Below are 22,888 nucleotides of genomic sequence, written 5' to 3' on the forward strand. Positions count from 1 at the left end.
TCATGGATTTCTCGGAGCACATAATCTTTGTCTCTTGGCCCTAAACATACTACTATGGGCTATCGAAGGTTCTTCTGTACAGAGTTCTGTTTTCGTCGAGCGAGAATCGGGTTGCTTTGGTTTCTAGGGCCCTCGAAATTTTGGATCCGCGGGTAGTTTCCCACTTTCCAAATAGTCAATATATTTATTTCTCCAATCCCATGTCAGGCTAGTTGTCACGACCCAAAAACCGACCCGGTCGCAATGGGGCCTATCGTGAAACTAGGCCAGCCGACACAACTCCTGAATCAACCATTATACAATAAAAGTTATTTTTATACCATTTATTAATAACTAATATCATGATATAAGTTTAAATGAATAGTGCAGAATATACACAAGCCCGACATCGGGGTGTCACTAGTCATGAGCATCTACTAAAATCTGAATACAATGAAAAGTCTGAAAATGTACTAATTACAGTCTAATGAAAACAAGAGGGAGAAAAGTTGTGTTGCGAACGCCGGGCAGGTACCTTGCGAAACTCAGATGACTCTGTCTCTAAGCGATCAACACCTGCTACCGGGTTTAGAAATACCTGAATCTGCACACAAGGTGCAGGGAGTAATGTGAGTACTCCAACTCAGTAAGTAATAAAAGTACATAAAGTTTGAGTAGTAAGATATCACGTAAACCACATCATGGCACCACAGAAGATACCGCATGTTTCCAAAAAAACAGGATACAAATCAAATTATTTTGTTAAACTCCCAACTTCACTAAAATCCTTTGGAAAATATATTTCTTACCTTTTCAATAGAGGTTTAATGAAATATATATATATAGTGCAAGTGATAAAAATCATAATCGGCCTCTCGGGCAGAACAGAAATTCATAACTATTTCATAACTTAAAAACTTCAGTTTAAATGAAAGTTGTTTAAAGCATTTGTTCAACATTTTCAATAGAGACTCGGTCTAAAGATGAGTGAAAGCAGTAATTAAATCAACATATTCAATAGAAACTCACTTTAAGGAAGAGTGAAACCAGGAAGTTCATAAACAGGCCTCTCAAGCAAAGCATCACTCGTATACATATATATATAGGCCCTCGGGCAAGTCTCTCAGTCAGTCATGACTCAACTTTTATCAATCAGTGCTCACACTCAAAACTCACGCTCAACAGGTACCATATAATAACCGTTGTGGCATGCAGCCCGATCCATATATCGATGCGGCATGCAGCCCGATCCATATATATAGTCAACTGCGCTCACTGGGGGTGTGTAAACTCCGGAGGGACTCCTATAGCCCAAGCACTATATCGCTGCGACGTGTAGCCCGATCCATAATATCTCTGCAGCCTGCAGGCCGATCCATATATCACTGCGGCATGTAGCCCAATCCCTACATACATATATATATATATATATATATATATATATATATATATATATGGCGTGCAACCCGATCCATAAATATATAATCCTCACAACCATGCCCTCGGCCTCTCTCAGTCATTAATCTCACAATCAGACCATCGGTCTATCTCAGTCATCAATATCATAATCAGGCCTTCGGCCTCCCTCAGCCATCAACCTCACAAGTCACTCGGACTATCAGTAAAATAGGGCGTTCAACTCAAATATCATTTATAGTGCCAAAAATTAGTAAATAAGGCTGAGTTAGGAAATTTAAAAAATGCAGCATGACTGAGTACAATTATTAAGTCAAAATAGTGAGGAAAAGAAGTAAAAGTCCCATAAGGGTCCAAAACAGTAGGTATGAGGCCCAAACATAGCATTTAGCCCAAAACATGATAATAACAAACAGTTTTCAATCAAATATGCAGCTAAACAGTCATACGGGACGGACTAAGTCACAATCTGCAACGGTGCATGACCCCACGCTCGTCATCTACCGTGTGTGTCACCTCAAAATAGCATAACGATGTGAAATCCGGGGTTTCAAACCCTCAGGACAACATTTACAATCATTACTTACCTCTATCCGGTCCAAACTCTAGCCCGCGATGCCTTTGCCTCTTGAATTAGTCTCCAATTGCTCCGAATCTAACCAAAATCAGTTCCACATTATTAATATAGGCTAAAGGAACAAAGCCCAAGCGAAAACAATCGAATTAACTCAAAAATCCCGAAATTGGACAAACCCGACCCCCGGGCCCACGTCTTGAAATTCGATGAAAATCACATCAACGGAATAATTATCCTCCCACGAGTTCATACATACCAAGAATACCAAAATCTGACCACAAATGGCCCCTCAAATCCCTAGATTAAAGTCTCCAGTTTCCAAGTCCTAACTCCCCAATTTAGGCTTCAAATCCCCCAAATATCATGTTTAATTAGGTAGAAATCACAAATAGATCGAGTATTAAGTCCAAAATTCTTACCTCTAATAAGATCTCTTTGATTCCCTCTTCAAACTCTCTCAAAAAGCTCCAAAACTGAGTAAAAAATGGTGGACTTAAGCTAAAGATCACGAAAATGGCCTTTTTAAACATTCAGCCCAGCTCTTTAATTTACTTAATCGCGATCGCGAAGCACAAACTCCGCTGGCCCAAAATTTCACTCTACACGATCGCGTATATACCCACACGAATGCGATGCTCAGAGTCTTACACCTGTGTGATCGCGAATGAGCCCACCCGATCGCGATACAAAGAAACCTACACTTACGCAATCGCAGCCCTGTCTAAGCGAACGCGAAGAAAAATCGGGATGCCCCCTGAGACTGCTCTACGCGATCACGAGCCTCCCCGCACGATCGCAATGAAGAAAAACCTGCAACAGAACTGAAGCTAAAACCTGCAACTTTTTAACATGCAATTTGATCTGTTTGACCACCCAAAACTCAACCGAGGCCCTCGAGACCTCAACCAAACATGCCAACATATCGCATAACATCATTCAAACTTTTTCCAACCTTCGGAACGCTCAAAACGACATCAAAATACCGAATTACTTCGGATTCAAGCCTAAGAATTCCAAAAACTTCCAAATTCCACTTTCGATCAAAAAGTCTATCAAACCTTGTCCGAATGACCTGAAATTTTGCACACACGTCACAAATGGCACAACGGACCTCCTTCAACTTCCGGAATGCCATTCCGACCCCAATATCAAAGCTTACCTATCAACTGAAAAATGCCAAATTCCCAATTTCGCCAATTCAAACCTAAACCGTCCACGGACCTCCAAAATACATTCTGATTACCCTCCTAAATCCCAAATCACCTAACGGAGCTAACCAAATCATAAAAATTCCAATCCTAGATCATATACTAACAAGTCAAAACTTGTTCAAACCTTTTAAATTTTTAAGCTTCAAACTAAGTATTGTTTCTTCCAAATTCATTCTGATTACCAAAACCGACGATTTAAATAAGTCAATATACATCACATGGGACTAGCCATGCCCAAGAACTGGTGAGCGAAGTGCAAAATCTCAAAACAAACGGTCAGGTCGTTACATCCTCCCCTAATTAAACATACATTCGTCCTCGAACGTGCCTAGAGTTGCTCTGAAAATCATCAAATCACTGTATAACCTTACCATTCACATACCCGGGGGTGATCCCACATCACCCTATCTCATATAGGTCTGATAACACAATGTAACTGAAATTTCACAATCCAACCTATCCCATAAACCTTAGAACCACATTTCCATATTTAAAATCATCCACCAGACCAGAATCCCACATCTATACTCTGAATAAGCCCGAACAGGCTGTAATAACCCATACCTGCAACCTCAGATGCAATTACATGACGTACCACATAACTCAAACACGAGTGCGATAATTTCTAATCACAACAGTTGCTTAAAACATCTAAATTTCGATAATAAGACTATTATCAAATAAAGCCTCATTCCAACACTTCTGTACACTGCCAATGATAAATGAAACACGTAGAAAGTTATAACCATTCTTCAGATCAACTATTAGCGAAGCCACTTCCTCTTTGGCAAGAACCATAGCGAATTTCTGAGCCGAACATTGATATTATACTTTCAATACGCTGAAACTGAATCTGTTTGTATTCATTATAGATCCCCAATGATCTCATCTAATCCAACACAACTACACTGGTTACATGACATATCAATACCATATGAAATCACAACTAGTGCAATCCGCACACTAATAAGCAACAACCCGAACATGCTCAAGTCATGAGAATGACTCAAATGAGAGAGTTGTACTGCAAGCTCGACAGTACCACCACGAAATGCTTAGAACCCATCACATGTCGTAGAAATATAACATACGAATATAACCTGAAGGATCATACCTCCACATAACCTCACTGCAATGTGCGATCCTATTCAAACATTGATCCCATGAATGGCCTCAAGTCACTATTCTCAAAATCAACAACCACGTGCAATTTGGTGCCTAGCATCCAAAAGTGAATCACCATAACCATGGAAAAGAAAATGACGCAATGCCATATCAGTCCGAAAGAACATATACAATGCGCAACAAATCATGCAACGCCCAATTACCCGTCTCGCTCAAATTCCGCTATAAAGCTCAAATTGAATCACACCATATGCGCACATTACTAATAAATCACAATTCCTCGTAAAACAGAAGAGTAACTAATAGATCATTCTAGAAGACAGATAAGCTCAACAACAATCAAATGACATATCTCTCAACAATAACAGTTCAGAGTCAACAATTCCGATCTGGTGCAGAACACATATCCATGTTGGGCCTACCAATGAACCACACATCAACTCTGGTCACCCACAACAGATAAATAACACTCCGAAAGTTCACAATGACTAAGTCATAGAACATACTACCATCTGACTAGCTTACCCAGATCTTCACACTCCACTACTGCGAAATAACCTGTTTATGAGAACTCCTAGTCTCCGAATTCGTAAAGCACACGAATCACCATATATGATCCCAACTCCTTGATACCAACTCCACCGCCTGAATATCTAACACATCCCTGCTACTCGATCATCCCATAAGGGGTACTTCTAAAAATTCTCCTATGCCACCAAGCAAACCTTGAATATCAACAGTCGATCAGAAAAGATAGTGCTGCAATACCAATAAAGCATCCATAACTCAAACACATATCCCTTTCTGAAATGTATACCCTTATCAAGCCACACCAATTAGTGATCTCATTTATCTAATCATCTGAAGATGTCCATACTGCTTAAGAATTTATGACATATCTTTCAAAACTGAACTGGGACCTTACACATGCAAATCTCGACCCTACACAACATACATCATATACCATACCATCCTATGATAATTATGAGAACTTCATAATCAACTCCGAGCTACAAGCAACGACATACTCAACCAGCCAAAAACTTTTCCGTTTGATCTCATCTAGGAGAAATTCATTATACATCCCATGCTCCGCATGCCAATAGAAAATATACATATCTAACCATGGTAGAAACCATCAAGAACTCTCCAAATTCCATTTGCACAAGATCAAACTGTCAGAACTAAATTCGTCTAACTCAACCGAGCTACGCAGGCCATCAAAACCTAAGAGCATTGCCACGAAACACATGTAGAAACCTAGTGCATCATAAGCACCCAAGAACCGATCATATCTGTTACCCCGTCGATCCAACCTACTACCAAGCCGCCCTAATTATCTGATTTCCTTCCGTATTACCTTCAAATTGATACATTTCCTTTCTAGTACACCCCTATACTTAACTAAAACTTGCCCCATAAGCTTCAGCTAAAAATCACATCGCCCTAAGGCTCATAAACCCTCGCATTCCTCTGAAGCACCCCCAAAAGTACCACATCCGAGATACCCACTCTGAAAAGACCTTCTGCGAATCTAAAGTCATTACCTTCAACTTCCTGATACTGATGTGTAGAATCCATAAATGATATAAAAATACCACGAGTCTTGACACCCTCCAATGCAAACCTCAGTTTCTAGCCAATTATATAACCTGAAAATTTCCAATTATCACAAGAAAAATCTTGAACCCATTAGAACCATTATCGAGATTCATCCACTCTGCTCAAACCGCCATTAGACCGATCAAACAGACCAGACGACCTGTGCTCCAATAGCACTCCAACACCGCAGAATGTAACCTCACCTTAATGCAACCAAGCAACTTCTTGACCCATGCACCGTACATCCTTTACCAATAACAACTTAAGTCATTCCATAGATTCTTATACGCCCATAAAGAACAACATGACCCCTATCCAAAATTTCCTTTATTCGGGTCATCCTCGATCTCAACCTTTGTAAGACATAACTGATTTCACCAGTATCCCCCAAACTGGAACCAACACAGCACATAACTGTGCAATCCACTGATCAATAGCAAACTCCCCCACTTGGCTCAAAGTCATAGATCAAAACACATAATAACCCATAATGCATACACTCCATTACTACCAAAATACCATAGTGATATTAAACTCAATCCTTCATTAGCTCATGCAACACAGACCATCTAGTACTTCAAATCTTCTGCAAATCTTGTGTTCACCCTCATAACAGTCAAGACCATTCTCTTAAGCAACCCAAATTCAAATTGTAACACATATCTTTCACTGGTTACAAATATTTTCTAATAAACGACATAAGGAGCACACAAACTTCAGAACAATCCGCAGAAGATAATCCACTTGCTTAGCCTCAAACTAGCATCTCTCTATATTCTCCCATAATCATAACTATTACCCGGTCACTTACCCTTCCTGAGTCTGAACTCATGTCACGACATGAAATTTACTCCATTTCCCAACTAGACAACATGAAAAAAGATCCTTTATCATGACCACAACTTGGGCTATACATCAACTCACGATGAAAATCAAGCACTGGATAGTTCTTACTACCATTAAGCAGACCCTTCTCGCCTCATTCAACCACACGAACACATCTCGCAGTCATATCACACCCATCACGTAGCTATCCAGCCATCACTCCCACCAATAGGGACACTATCGGACATACAAATCCAAAAGCACATGCTCACACAATCAACCCCTCAGTGCTCAAGCTATAGGCAAAACCCAACCTCAAGTCCTCTAGGCTGGCCCAATATCAACACACAGAGATCACGTCCCGCCTCTTGATCAGGAAATCACAAGCCCTCGATGCATATCTGATTCTAAGCGTTCATACGCGCATACGAATCCATGGAAAGAATTCAAAGAGTTACATTTCAAGCTAAGTCAAGGACGCATGATAAGAATTCAAGAATGTGAAGTTTTTCCTAAAGATTCTGTAGCCTCCAGAGGATAAGTACAAACGTCTCCGTACCGATCCACGAGACTCTAGTAAACCTGCTCATGACTCGTGAGACCTATGTAACCTACGCTCTGATACCAACTTGTCACGACCCAAAAACTGACCCGGTCGTGATGGCACCTATCGTGAAAGTAGGCCAGCCGACACAACTCCCGAATCAACTATTATTCAATAAAAGTTATTTTTATACCATTTATTAATCAATAATCTCATTATGGAAGTTTAAATGAATAGTGCAGAATAAATACACAAGCCCGACATTGGGGTGTTACTAGTCATGAACATCTACTAAAATCTGGATACAACAAAAAGTCTAAAAATTTACTAATTACAGTCTAATGAAAACAAGAGGGAGAAAAGTTGTGCTGCGAACGTCGGGCAATTACCTTGCTAAACTCCGATAACTCTACCTCTGAGCGATCAATAGCCGCTACCGGATTCAGAAATACCTGAATCAGCACACAAGGTGCAAGGAGTAATGTGAGTACTCCAACTCAGTAAGTAATAAAAGTAAATAAAGTCTGAGAAGTATGAAATCACGTAAACCACATTATGGCACCACAGAGGATACAACATATTTCCAAAAAAAATAGGATACAAATCAAATAATTTTGTTAAACTCCCAACTTCAGTAAAATCCTTTGGAAAATATCTTTCTAACTCGTTATATATATATATAGTGAAAGTGATGAAAATCATAATCGGCCCCTGTCACGCCCCAACCTCGAGAGGCGCGACCAGCGCTCAATCGAGTAAACCCAACTGATCAAACCTTATCAAACACTTCCTACTCAACTCGACACGAATAAGGAAACCATACTTTCATTCATTTGTTTAGACGGGAAAGATAGTGGATTCTACAATGTTAGTTCATTTTAAATCACAACATTAATCCGTAATTAAGTTCCCAAGATTACATACAATTACACCTTAGCAAAACAAGAATTTGAATTACATCATAGTTCGTAGACCCATCCAACGCCCGTACATAACCCACACATATGTCTACAGAGCCTCTAAGGATACTCAAGACAGCGATAACAATGCTGGCGACAAGGCCCCAGCTATACCTCAAAATAGACATCTATAACAAAAGGCATGTCACAAAACCCCTTGAAGGAGGAAGGGGCTCACCAAAAGTTTGAGAAGAGGATTCTCCGCTACACACGATTGACACTATCCACTATGGAGCCACCTACATTCATTAAAAAATGTAGCACCCCCGGAAAAAGGGACGTTAGTACCATGGAATAGTACAAATATGTATAACTAAACACCATCTACTTAGAAAGAACTTTCATACAAGAATAAGAAATCACAAGTATAACTCAAAACTTTAAATGATCACCACATTATCAATTAAAAGAATCATACAACTTTCACATCATTTTCCCATAGCTTTTAGTTTGGGGCATTTCACACTATTCATTATTTGTTCACAATACCACCGCTATCTTGAGCGGAGTCCGATCTTGGCCCGATCGTCTAGGTTGCCTCACTTGAGACAGATGCTTCAATCACAATCTCATTTTCCTTCTTTTCCGGAATTTATTCACAATACCTTTCCAATACCACCACTATCTTGAGCGGAGTCCGATATTAACCTGATCGGCTAGGTCGCCTCATCAAGGCATTGTTCCCATCTCATAACTCAATTCATTCCTCATATATCATTTCATAGGCACTTGGGGCCACGACTTATCAAATCATTTTTGGAACTAGGCTGCATTTTACATCGTTCCCAATTTTCCATATTGACTTTGCCAGTTAGGACAGTAGGTGCACACAAGAGCAATTTAAATTATAAACATAGATAAGATTTCACATAGATAGCACATATTCAGTTGCAATCTCAATTTAAGGTCTAAACATTTCCAATACATAATTCATACATTTGGCCCTTTCAAGATGTCAAGATAGCATGTTGATTATGTTGGGACACATTTTTCACACACATAAGGTTACAACACTAACTCATGTGAAACAACAAGCAATGCAACAATTCAACTTTAATCTTTCCATGCCCACACAATTATCGATGAAGCTCAATTTCTAAATGACGGGGTTTTAGCCATACATACCTCAACCGAGCTTTCCTTAATCCTATAACATTCCGGAATGTTCGCACCTCAATCTATTTATGTAATATAGCACAATTTAACTCATAATCAAGAAAAGATCACAATCTAAGCTCTCTTAAGCATTTTACCGAGCAATTAGTGTTCATTAGGGCCTTAGGGTTCTTTTTATGCAAGATTACACTAGCCCATTACCCATGCCTCCTCTTATATAATTCCTCATACTCTTCAAGAACACATGCATGCAATGCAAACCCCCTTATCCCCATGAATTACCTCACTAATGAACCTTTGCAGCTATGTGTAAAAATGAGAGCTGAGGTGATGAAGCCTTACCTCTTGGGATGAAGGTTTAGGTCCCTCACTTGGTTATCTTCAAAGATCCAACAAGGATTTTGGATCAATATTGATGAAAGTCACTTCCCCTCTCTAAGACCCCCTCTCTCTCTCTCTAAAAGCATCAGAAATACCCGCTCAAATGAGCTATTACACCGTATATAAAGATAGGGGTCAGGTTTAAAATTTAGAAAATTGGAGCCCAAGTCGGATCTGCGATCGCATTTATGATCGCAAAGCTGACATACGGTCCGCATAATGGACCGCAAAAATGCTCCCCAAGACTTGAACACACTGCCTGGGTATGCGGCATAAATGCGGTTTGCATACCCGTTCTACGGTCGTATAATGCTCCGCAGAACTGCCCCTCACAAAATCACAAGGGAAATATGCGATGACTATGCGGTCCACATATTGGTTATGCGATTGCATACTTGACCGCATACTTGACCTCAAATTTGACCAACACACTGACTCACTTTGCGGCGATTATGCGGTCTGCATACCTAATATGCCACCGTAGAATCTCTTTTTCTGGAAAACATTATTTCTTGACTTTTTATATCATAGATCAGTCCAAAAAGGTCTGAACGAGCTTTTCGATTTAGGGTGGAAATTTTTCACGGGGCCTCACAGCCCCTCAGGCAAAACATAGTTCGTAATTGCCACTACGAGCTTTTGGGTTTAGGGTGGAAATTTTTCATGGGGCCTCACATCCTCTCCCACTTAAGATCATTCGTCCTTGAATGTGGATCAAGGTTCGCTTATTAGCGATCTCTATGCAACCTACTGCTTACATACTGTTAGTCTCCAAATTTGGTCAACTTCTTGAATTTCTAAAAATTTCGCTAGAGTTTCCTTTGTATCTAGGCCTTATCCACCTGTCAGAGAGCCCTAGAACATATCCTAACAGCATAACCATATTTCATAAACGTAACATAACTTGTACAATCATCAACCATGGCCGTATAGGCAACATTTTACCAAAAAGGGGACAGTTTTACATATATCAAGTCAAAGATAAGAGTTCATAGGAGCTAAATGCATACAAGCTTATTACATGACTATTCAAACAAATGTGGATACTTCCTTTTCATTTCATCCTCGGCTTCCTAAGTGGCTTCTTCAACTTGCTGGTTCCGCCATAATACTTTCACAGATGCAATCCTTATTTCTCATTTTCCGAACCTGCCTATCAAGACTGGAAATTGGAACTTCTTCATATGACATCTCTTCATTTACCTGAATAGTTTCAACTGGCACAATAGTGGACGGATCTCCAACTACCTTCCTCAACATGGAAACATGAAAGACCGGGTGTACTAACGACATTTCGGGTGGCAGCTCGAGCTTGTATGCCACCTGACCAATCCTCTGAATGATTCTGTATGGTTCGACATACCTCGGACTCAATTTTCACTTCTTTACAAATCTCATGATACCCTTCATAGGGGAAACCTTCAAAAATACCCAATCATCTTCTTTGAACTCCAAATCTTTGTGACAAACAATTGAGTAAGACTTTTGGCGACTTTGAGCAGTTTTCAACCTCTCCTTAATAATCTTGACTTTCTCCATGGCCTGATGCACGAGGTCCAGCCCTATCAATTCCGCTTGTCCGACCTCAAACCACCTAACAGAAGACCTACATCTCCTACCATATAGTGCATCGAATGGTGCCATTTGGATACTAGCATGGAAGTTGTTGTTGTAAGCAAATTCTATGAGTGGAAAATAGTCATCCCAATTACCCTTGAAATAAAGAGTACAAACACGCAACATGTCCTCAAGCGTCTGAATAGTCCACTCTGCTTGCCCATCGGTTTGTGGATGAAAAGTTGTGCTATGATTTACCTGTGCACCCAAACCTTGCTGAAACGTCTTCCAAAAGTTGGTTGTGAACTGAGCCCCTCATTCTGAAATGATTGAGACTGGAGTGCCATGTAACCTGACTATTTCTTTGATATACAACTGAGCATACCGTTCCGCTGTGTCAGTAGATTTGACTGGCAGGAAGTGCGCTGACTTTGTGAGTCAATCAACAATCACCCAAATTGAGTCGAACTTGCGCGTAGTGCATGGTAACCCTACCACGAAATCCATGTTGATCATCTCCCATTTCCATATTGGAATTTCTATCCTTTGAGCCTATCTACCGGGCCTTTGGTGTTCGGGCTTTACTTGCTGACAATTCGGACATTTTGCCACAAAGTCCGCCACATCTTTGTTCATGTTATTCCACCAATAAACTTCCTTGAGATCATGATACATTTTTGTGGAACCTGGGTGCACGGAATACCTGGAAGTGTGAGCTTCTGCCATGATCCTTTCCCGAAGACCGTCAATATCAGGAACACATAGGCAGTCTTGGTACCGTAGGGTACCATCATTCATGCCAAAGGAAAAAGCTATGGTTTTGTGTTTGAGAATCCCCTCTTTCAGTGGTGCTAACAATGGATCCACGAATTGCTTCTCTTTAACCTCTGCCACAAGCAATGATTCAGCCCTATTCTGCACAATTACCCCTCCTTTATTAGAGTCAGCAAAGCGAACTCCCAAACTAGCCAACTGGTGAACTTCCCTGGCCAACGACCTTTGATATGCCTCCAAGTGAGCTAAACTATCCATAGATTTCCATCTAAGAGCATTTTCCATGACATTGGGCTTTTCCCGGTGATATTGAATATCAAGGTCGTGGTCTTTGAGTAACTCAAGCCATCTTCTCTGCCTCAGATTCAACTCCTTTTGTTTGAAAATATATTGAAGGCTCTTGTGGTCCGTAAATACATCCACGTGGACCCCATACAAATAATGTCGCCAAATCTTTAGTGCAAACACCATTGCCTCAAGCTCTAAGTCATGTGATGCATTGTTCTTTCCATGATTCTTGAGTTGCCTAGAGGCATAAACAATCACCTTAACATGTTGCATCATTAGTGGAACATCTTTATCATATTTCTCTTATATAAGAACTCCCACGAATTGAGTTCTACACTAATTTCCCTGATATGGTTACAATCTCCTGTGAATACTTGCAACTAACTCTTCCAAATTCTCAACAAAAGACATTACTGAATGAGTTTTTTTTGTTTTCATAGGACCCTCTGTCTCAAATGAATAACACCTGCTAATTTGCGCACATACCATTATAACATCAACTTGCACGACATTGCATCAAATGTAAGGTAACATTGTGCTTCGACTTTTCTTAGCCAACCTCTTCTCCCCATATGTGCCTTATAGAATTTAAGAGACCGCACTACTTCCCCTATCCATATTCTCGCGATCCCTCTTTACGGTTAATCATCTCCCAAACACACATATCAATACCCTTTATATGTATACAATTTAGGAAGAGTCACTGGTCCGAGAAGGGCATTCTCTGAAACTTGAGATCCTCCTCAATTCTTCAACAACGACTTTTGGTTTTACTCTTAAGTGTAAGATTTAGTCCACCTGATTCTATCCTCGATGAGTAACTCACCTCATTCCCTGTATTGTAGCTACCAATAGAGTTCCCTGATATTGTGGTTTAAGATTTACCATGTTAAACATGTTTGATTCGTAACAAGTGTTCATCCCATTTCAATCTATTTTGAACCTTTAATTTGCCTTTTGGGTAGATTGTGTTGTCTTTCCCCTTTTTTTTATCGCCCTTTGTCCTGGACAATATGCCGGTACCATCTTTTCTTTCTAACTGGAACATTCATTCCCATTCTATTTTGCTTATAGTGCATAATTGATAGCCTTATTGTGCCATGCACTTGTCTACCTCCCGTGAACTTGTAATATCATTGTGCCTAGTTTAGTGAGTTTATCATACCACAACTTCACCTCCAGTAGTCTCACTTTCCATTGTATGTAGACATGAATTGTCTCTAGATCCTTCAGTTGATATTCGGTGTCACCTAAATTGGTTGCATTACGGTTAGTCCTGTATAACGTTTATTAACACTTATGCTCTAAGCTAGTCCACCATTCTGATACAAGATATTTTATGAAAACCATGATCATCTCGATTTATAGGTTTTCTCCCCATTTCTTCTCGCTTAGTTCTTCTTAGCTAGTGAATAGCCATGCACTCTTCCTTATGTTATGTGGTCTTTTCCCTTAGTTATTTCATCCCGCTCACCTCTTAACTCTCGTTAGGATATCCGTGGGAATGTGTGTTCATCCTCGGATCACTTAGCACTTCCTTGCTTGTAAGATTATTTTAGGCTCTCCATCAAGCCCAAATACCCTCTTCGGTTATTATAGAATCACATTTATTTCTCCCACTCATCCCGCCTTTCTTAACGCCTTGGTACTTTGGTTAAATTGCAAGTCTATGATTAACCCATTCTAAAAACTCACAACCTTCCACATTTGACCTATAATACTTCCTTGGTTCCATTGTTCCTGACCCTCTAACAAGTATAAAATCCTTTTACAAATATACTCTTAGTTTCTTGGATCGTTTTGTTGACCCTATCATTCACATTGCCCTGCATGAAAATTTTACCTTCCTTAACCTTCAACCTTTTTTTTCTTTTTGGGGGTACTAGTGGTCTATCATTAGCATATCCTTATAGAGATTCATGTTATCTCTTACCACTTTTCTAGACTACACATGTCTTTAACAAAATACTCAAACATCATAGCTACATGGTCCTACTGTTGTTTCATTGTATTTAAGTAGACTCACCATGGCCCTTCCTCCCCCACTTCCGGCGAATGTCCCAAATTTTGACACAGGTCTTGAATTTAGCAACTTGAGGAAAATATGTCTCATGTCTCTAGACCTTGTATATATGTTCAACTATTGAGAGATTTAAGTCGCCATGGTATTAACCTCATAAGTTCTTTGCTCTTATTCAGCCTCACGAACTTGGGATTCAAATTCCTCATGTCAATATCCGTTAGGAGTGTAATATCACTTTGTACACTTATGGATTTTTATAAAGTTCGTTTACATGGGTCTTCTTATCGGGGGTTCAATTGACTCTCCTTTGATAACTTCTTGTCTCACGTGAGGGACCTACATGTTTATCATTAGTCTCCTGGTCATGCCTTACATATACCACTTGCTTATATAACAAATTTTCTTTTACACCTTAGGATCATATACATACTTCCCACGCTATCCACATGTGCCATATAAGCTCGCGTCTCATTTATCAAGTCAATGTCTCTTTGGAGGTGGTAATCATTTTTAACACTTTTCTTGAATAAAGTATGCTTCTGGTACTATGTACGTATCTCATATATTCGTACCATTCGTTCAACACGATATATGTGCCATCTATTTAATATTCGGGCCTTTGCCCATTTGTCATGTCATATGACAACATTACTTGGAATAGACGAAAGATCATTTAAACTTACCTTGAACCTTAAAGCACGTGTTAGAAGACAATCTCATAGTCATGCTCTATCGCACGATCTGGAATTTTGAAGAAGGGTAACATTCCTAAAATGTCCATGTAGCCTCCAACTTATAGATGTGGTCGATTACACACCGATAAGAAGGACTCTACTAGACACGGCTCCGATACATCCTAGGACACTTTAAAACCTTAGGCTCTGACACCAAGTTTGTCACGCCCCAACCTCGGGAGGCTCGACCGGTGCTCAATCGAGTAAACCCAACTGAGCAAGCCTTATAAAACACTTCCTACCCAATTCGATACGAATAAGGAAACCATACTTTCGTTCATTTGTTTAGACGAGGAAAGATAGTGCATTCTACAAAGTTATTTCATTTTAAATCACAACATTAATCCATAATTAAGTTCCCAAAATTACATATAATTACACATTAGCAAAACGAGAATTTGAATTACATCATAGTTCGTAGACCCATCCAACGCCCGTACATAACCCACATATATTTCTACGGAGCATCTAAGGATACCCAAGACAGTGATAACAACGCCGATGACAAGGCCCCGACTATACGTCAAAATAGACATCTATAACAAAAGGCATGTCACAAAACCCCTTGAAGGAGGAAAGGGCTCACCAAGAGTTTGAGAAGAGGATGCTCTGCAACACACGATCGGCATTATCTGCTATGGAGCCACCTACATTAATTTAAAAATGTAGCGCCCCCGGCAAAAGTGATGTTAGTACCATGGAATAGTACTAGTATGTATAACTAAACACCATCTACTTAGAAAGAACTTTCATACAAGAATAAGAAGTCACAAGTATAACTCCAAACTTTATACGATCACCACATTATCAAATCAAAGAATCATATAACTTTCACATCATTTTCCCATAGCTTTTAGTTTGGGGCATCTCACTATTCATTATTTGTTCACAATACCACCGCTATCTTGAGCGGAGTCCGATCTCGACCCGATCAGCTAGGTTGCCTCACTTGAGACATATACTTCAATCACAATCTCATTTTCCTTATTTTCCGGAATTCATTCACAATACCTTTCCAATACCACCACTATCTTGAGCGGAGTCCGATCTCATCCCGATCGGCTAGGTCGCCTCATCAAGGCAATGTTCCCTTCTCATAACTTAATTTATTCCTCATATATCATTTCATAGGCAATTGAGCCCACGACTTATCAAATCATTCTTGGCACTAGGACGCATTTTACATCGTTCCCAATTTTCCATATTGGTTTTGCCAATTAGGACAGTAGGTGCACACAAGAGCAATTTAAATGGTAAACATAGAGAAAATTTCACGTAGATAGCACAATATATTCAGCTGCAATCTCAATTTAAGGTCTAAACATTTCCAATACATAATTCATGCCTTTGCCCCTCTCAAGCTGTAAAGATATCACATTGATTATGTTGGGACACATTTTTCACACACATAAGGTTACAACACCAACTCATGTTAAATATCAAGCAATGCAACAATTCAACTTTAATCTTGTCATGCCCACACAATTACCGACGAAGCTCAATTTCTAAAGGACGGGGTTTTAGCCATACATACCTTAACCGAGCTTTCCTTAATCCTATAATGTTCCGGAATGTTCGCACATCAATCTATTTAAGCAATATAGCACAATTTAACTCATAATCAAGAAAAGATCATAATCTAAGCTCTCTTGAGCATTTTACCGAGCAATTAGTGTTCATTAGGGCCTTAGGGTTCTTTTTATGCAAGATTACACTGGCCCATTACCCATGCCTCCTGTTATATAATTCCTCATACTCTTCAAGACCACATGCATGCAATGCAAACCCCCTTATCCCCATGAATTACCTCACTAATGACCCTTTGTAGCTATGTGTAAAAATGAGAGCTGAGGTGATGAAGCCTTACCTTTTGGGATGAAGGTTTAGGTCCCTCACTTGATTATCTTCGATGATTCAACAATGATTTTTCGATCAATATTGATGAAAGTTACTTTCCCTCTCTAAGATCCTCTCTCTCTCTCTCTCTCTCAAAGCATAAAAAAAAACCCGCTCAAATGAGCTATTACACCGTATATAACGATAGGGGGTCAGGTTTAAAATTTAGAAAATTGGAGCCCCAAGTCGGATCTGCGATCGCATTTGCAATCACAAAGCTAACATGCGGTCCGCATAATAGACCGCAAAAATGCTCCACAAGACCTGGACACACTGCCTGGGTATGCGGCAGAAATGCGGTCCGCATAACCGTTATGCTGTCGCATAATGCACCGCATAACTACCCCTCACAAAATCCCAAGGGAAATATGTGACGACTATGCGGTCCGCATATTGGTTATGCGATCGCATAGTTGACCTTAAATTTGACCAACACACTGACTCACTTTGCAGCGATTATGCGGTCCGCATACCTGATATGCGACCGCATTCTCAATCGCAGAATCGCATTTTCTGGAAAATATTATTTCTTGACTTTTTATATCATAGATCAGTCCAAAAAGGTCCGAACGAGCTTTTGGGTTTAGGGTGGAAATTTTTCATGGGGCCTCACAGCCCTCGGGCAAAATATAGTTCGTATACAACCCCTCGGTAAAAAAGAAATTCATAACCGTTTCATAACATAAAAACTTTAGTTTAAATGAAAGTTATTTAAAGCATTGGTTCAACATTTTCAATAGAGGCTCGGTCTAAAGATGAGTGAAAGTAGTAATTAAATCAACATATTTAATAGAAACTCACTTTAAGGAGGATTTAACCCAGGAAGTTCATAAAATGGCCTCTCAGGCAAAGCATCACTCGTATACATGTATATATAACCCCTTGAACAAGCCTCTCAGTCACTCATGACTCAACTCTTATCAATCAGTGCTCACACTCAACACTTACGCTCAACAGGTACCATATAATAATCGTTATGGCGTGCAACCCGATTCATATATTATTGCAACATGCATCCCAATCCATATATATAGTCGGTTGTGCTCACTGGGGGTGTGCAGACTTCGGAGGGGCTCCTACAGCCCAAGCACTATATCGCTGCGGCGCACAACCCGATCCATCATATCGTTGCGGCGTACAGCCCGATCCATATACATATATATATATATATATGCCTTCACTCGGGCCTAAAAAAAGCAGAGAAATGTTGAAGTGACGTCCAAGCCCGTGGTCACAATGACGCCTCCACGCAAGCCCTCGTTCACTGAGCCGACCTCGTCCGCTCGGAAGGACACAACCTTGGCTAGCCTTCCGAGTTCTACCTTACATATATATACATAACATATATATATAGCTGCGCCGTGCAACCCGATCCATAAATATATAATCCTCACAACTAGACCCTCGGCCTCTCTCAGTCATTAATCTCACAATCAAACCCTCGATCTATCTCAGTCATCAATCTCATAATCAGGCCTTTGGCCTCTCTCAGTCATCAACCTCACAAGTCACTCGGACTATCAGTAAAACAGGGTGTTAAGCTCAAATATCATTTATAGTGCCAAAATTTAGTAACTAAGGCTGAGTTGGGAAATTTCAAAACTGCGGCATGACTGAGTGCAATTATTAAGTCAAAACAATGAGGAAAAGTAGTAAACGTCCTATAAGGGTTCAAAACAGTCAGCACGAGACCCAAACATAGCATTTAGCCCAAAACATGATAATAACAAATGGTTTTCAATCAAATACGTAGCTAAACAGTCATACGGGATGGACTAAGTCACAATCCCCAATGGTGCATGACCCCACGCTCATCGTCTAGCATGTGTGTCACCTCAAAATATCACAACGATGTGAAATCCAGGGTTTCAAACCCTCAGGACAGCATTTACAATCATTACTTACCTCTATCCAGTCCAAAATCTAGCCTGCAATGCCTTTGCCTCTCAAATCAGTCTCCAATTCCTCCAAATCTAACCAAAATCAATTCCACATCATTAATATACGCTAAATGAACAAAGCCCAAGAAAAAATAATCGAATTAACTCAAAAATCCCGAAATTGTCCAAACCCGACCCACGGGCCCACATCTCAAAATTCGATGAAAATCACATCAATGGAATCATTATCCTCCCACATGTTCATACATACCAATAATACCAAAATCCAACCATAAATGGCCCCTCAAATTCCTAGATTAAAGTCTCACGTTTCCAAGCCCTAACTTCCCAATTTAGGCTTTAAATCCCCCAAATTTCATGTTTAATTAGGTAGAAATCACAAATAGATCGAGTATTAAGTCCAAAATTCTTAGCTCCAATAAGTTCTATTTGATTCCCTCTTCAATCTCTTTCAAAAAGCTCCAAAACCGAGTTAAAAATGGTGGACTTAGGCCAAAAATCGCAAAAATGGCCTATTTAAACATTCTGCTCGGCTCTTTAATTTACTTAATCGCGATTCCAGAAAACCCATCGCGATCACGAAGCACAAACTCCGTTGGCCCAAAATTTCACTCTATGCGATCGCGTATATACCCACACGAACGCGACGCTCAGAGTCTTACACCTACGCGATCGCGAATGAGCCCACACGATCCCTATACACAGAAACCTACACTAACGCGATCGCATCCCTATCTACGCGAATGAAAACAAAAACCTGGATTCCCCCTGAGATAGCTCTACGTGATCGCGAGCCTCCCCGCGCAATCGCGATGAAGAAAAACCTGCAACAGAACTGAAGCTAAAACCTGCAACTTTTTAACATGTAATTTGATCCATTTGACCACCCCAAAACTCACCCGAGGCACTCGGGACCACAACCAAACATGCCAACATATCCCATAACATTATTCAAACTTGTTACAACCTTTGTAACGCTCAAAACAACATCAAAACACCGAATTACTTTGGATTCAAGCCTAAGAATTCCAAAAACTTCCAAATTCGCTTTCGATCAAAAAGTCTATCAAACCTTGTTCGAATGACCTGAAATTTTGCACACACGTCACAAATGACACAATGGACCTACTTCAATTTCTGAAATTTCATTCCAACCCCTATATCAAAATCTCACCTATCAACCGGAAAATGCCAAATTCCCAATTTCGCCAATTCAAGCCTAAACTTTCCACGAACCTCCTAAATACATTCCGATCATGATCCTAAATACCAAATCACCTAATGGAGCTAACCAAATCATAAAAATTTCAATCCGAGATCATATACTAACAAGTCAAAACTTGATCAAACCTTTCAAATTTTTATGCTTCAAACTAAGAACTATTTCTTCCAAATTTATTCTGATTACCTTGAAAACCAAAAATGACGATTTAGATAAGTCAATATACATCACACGGGACTATCCATGCCTGAGAACTGGCGAGCAAAGTGCAAAATCTCAAAACAACCGATCGGGTCGTTATACTAGTGGAGTTGATATCAGCATGACCTTCCTCGATCACTAATTTGGATAGCTGAACAACAGCCCCGGGGAGTGGGTCATCTTCTTCGACAGATGATCCTAGGTTTGCGAGGGAATTAGCCTCGCTATTCTGCTCTCGAGGTATATAGACCAGAGTCCATTCTTTGAAATAGTGCAATGTGACTTGAATTTTGTTCAAGTATCATTGCATCCTGTCTTCTCAGATCTCGAAGATCCCATTTACCTAATTTACTACCAGGAGGGAATCACATCTTGCTTCGATGACTTTATCTCTTATGCTTTTGGCCAATTCTAGACCTGTAATCGTAGCTTCATATTCGGCATCGTTGTTAGTCAATCTTGAAACTTTTATAGATTGCCTGATTATGCCACCCGTAGGCGGCTTCAGAACTATAACGAGCCCAGATCCTCTTATATTCAAGGCGCCATCAGTGAATAGGGTCCACACCCTGGAAGATGTGCCTATTTTTAGTAAAATTTCTTTTTCTACCTCGGGTACAAGGGAGGGCGAGAAGTCGGCCACGAAGTCTACCAGAATTCGGGACTTGATAGTCGTTCGGGGTTGATACTCGATATCATATCCCCCGAGTTTGATGACCCATTTGGACAGTCGGCCCTATAATTCGGGCTTATGCAATATGCTTCGAAGAGGATACGTTGTTAAAATGCAAATACGATGGAATTGAAAGTAAGGTTTCAATTATTGTGTTACTCTTATTAACGTAAGAGCTAACTTTTGTAGGTGCGGATAACTGGTTTTGGCACTCCTAGGGTCCGACTTACATAATAAATAGGGAACTGCATACCTTGTTCTTCTCGAACCAGCACACCACTTACTGCTATCTCGGATACGACCAAGTACAAATACAATGTCTCATCCTCCTTTGGAGTATAGAGCAAAGGCTGGCTAGTCTAATATTGCTTCAACTGCCCTAGGGCACGTTGGCATTCCAGAGTCCATTCAAAGTTGTTTTTCCTTTTGAGTAAGGAGAAGAAATGATGACTTATGTCTAATGATCTTAATATGAATCGGGCCAAGGCTGCTATCCGCCTGGTTAGCCATTGCACGACCTTCACATTGTTTACCACCGTGATTTATTCACTGGCCTTGAGTTTGTCGGGGTTGATATCAATTCCCCTATTTGACAACATGAAGCCTAAGAATTTGCCCATACCCACTACGAAGGCATATTTCTCGGGATTGAGTTTCATGTTATAGCTTCTGAGGAGGTCGAACATTTCCTGCAAATGAGTCAAATGGTCCTCTGCACGCAGGGACTTAACTAGCATGTCATTAATATAAACTTCCAAGGATTTTCCTATTTGATGATTGAACATTTTATTAATTAAGCGCTTGTATGTGGCTCCCATGTTTTTCATCCCAAAGGGCATGACATTGTAACAGTATGTACCGTACTTTGTGATGAATGAAGTCTTTTCCCTATCCCCGGGGTTCCTTTGAATTTGATTATACCCTAAGTAGGCATCGAGAAAGGTGAGGGTCTCGTGACCGGTTGTGGCATCGATCAAGCGGTCGATATTGGGCAATGGGAATGAATCCTCGGGGCATGCATTATTTAAGTCTTTATAATCTACGCACATTCTTAACTTATTTCCTTTTTTGGGAACTACCACCACATTGGCTAGCCATTCGGTATATTTTACCTCCTTAATAGACCCTATCTTGAGGAGTTTTGTTACCTCGTCCTTGATGAACGCGTATTTTACTTCGGACTGGGGTCTCCTCTTTTGTTTAATCGGTTTGAATTTGGGATCGACGCTTAGTTGGTGGGTGGTTATTCTGGTGGGATCCCTGTCATATCTAAATAGGACCAAGCAAAGCAATCGATCTTATTAATAAGAAATTGAATGAATTTTTTCGTGAGTTCAGGGGTTAGTCCCATTCCCAGGTATACCTTCCGATCTTGGAGATGTTCGATCAAAATAGCTTACTCTAGTTCTTCAATAGTCGACTCCGTTGCATCCGACTCTTCGGGGGAAACAAAGGTTTGAGGAGCGAGGAAATCTTATTCATCATTCTCGAGGGTCTGTTTGCCTCTCAGCTCTTCCGAGGTCGAGTGTGTAGAATTCGATGCCTCCCGGTGGACCGTGAGCATTTCGTTTGATACATGTTGTTCTCCATATAATGTCTTTATGCCATCCTTTGTCATAAACTTCATCATCTGATGCAGAGTTGATGATACTACCCTCATGTTGTGTATCTACGACTTACCTAGCAAGGCGTTGTACCTCATGTCACCTCCGATGACATGGAACTCAGCGTCCTAAACTGCACCGTACAAGTTGAACGAGATGGTGATTTCCCACTTCGTTGCTTCGCCGGCCATGTTGAAGTTGTTGAGGACTCGAGACGTAAGTACGATTTGATCAAGCAGCCCGAGTTGTTCTGCCACCTTTGACCTGATCACGTTGACTA

General features: G+C 40.3%; 1 protein-coding gene across 1 annotated transcript; it reads right to left on the reverse strand.

Annotated features, from left to right (window-relative positions):
* Positions 1-11,112: 11,112 nt before the first annotated feature.
* On the reverse strand, positions 11,113-12,627 carry LOC138881134 (uncharacterized). Its single transcript, XM_070161335.1, has 2 exons — positions 12,081-12,627; positions 11,113-11,417 (listed from the first exon to the last, which is right to left on the reverse strand). Exons 1-2 carry the CDS (start codon positions 12,625-12,627, stop codon positions 11,113-11,115), a joined length of 852 nt encoding a protein of 283 aa, XP_070017436.1.
* Positions 12,628-22,888: the final 10,261 nt, after the last annotated feature.

Source organism: Nicotiana sylvestris, chromosome 11, assembly GCF_000393655.2.
Source record: "Nicotiana sylvestris chromosome 11, ASM39365v2, whole genome shotgun sequence".
Classification (NCBI taxonomy): Eukaryota; Viridiplantae; Streptophyta; class Magnoliopsida; order Solanales; family Solanaceae; genus Nicotiana; species Nicotiana sylvestris.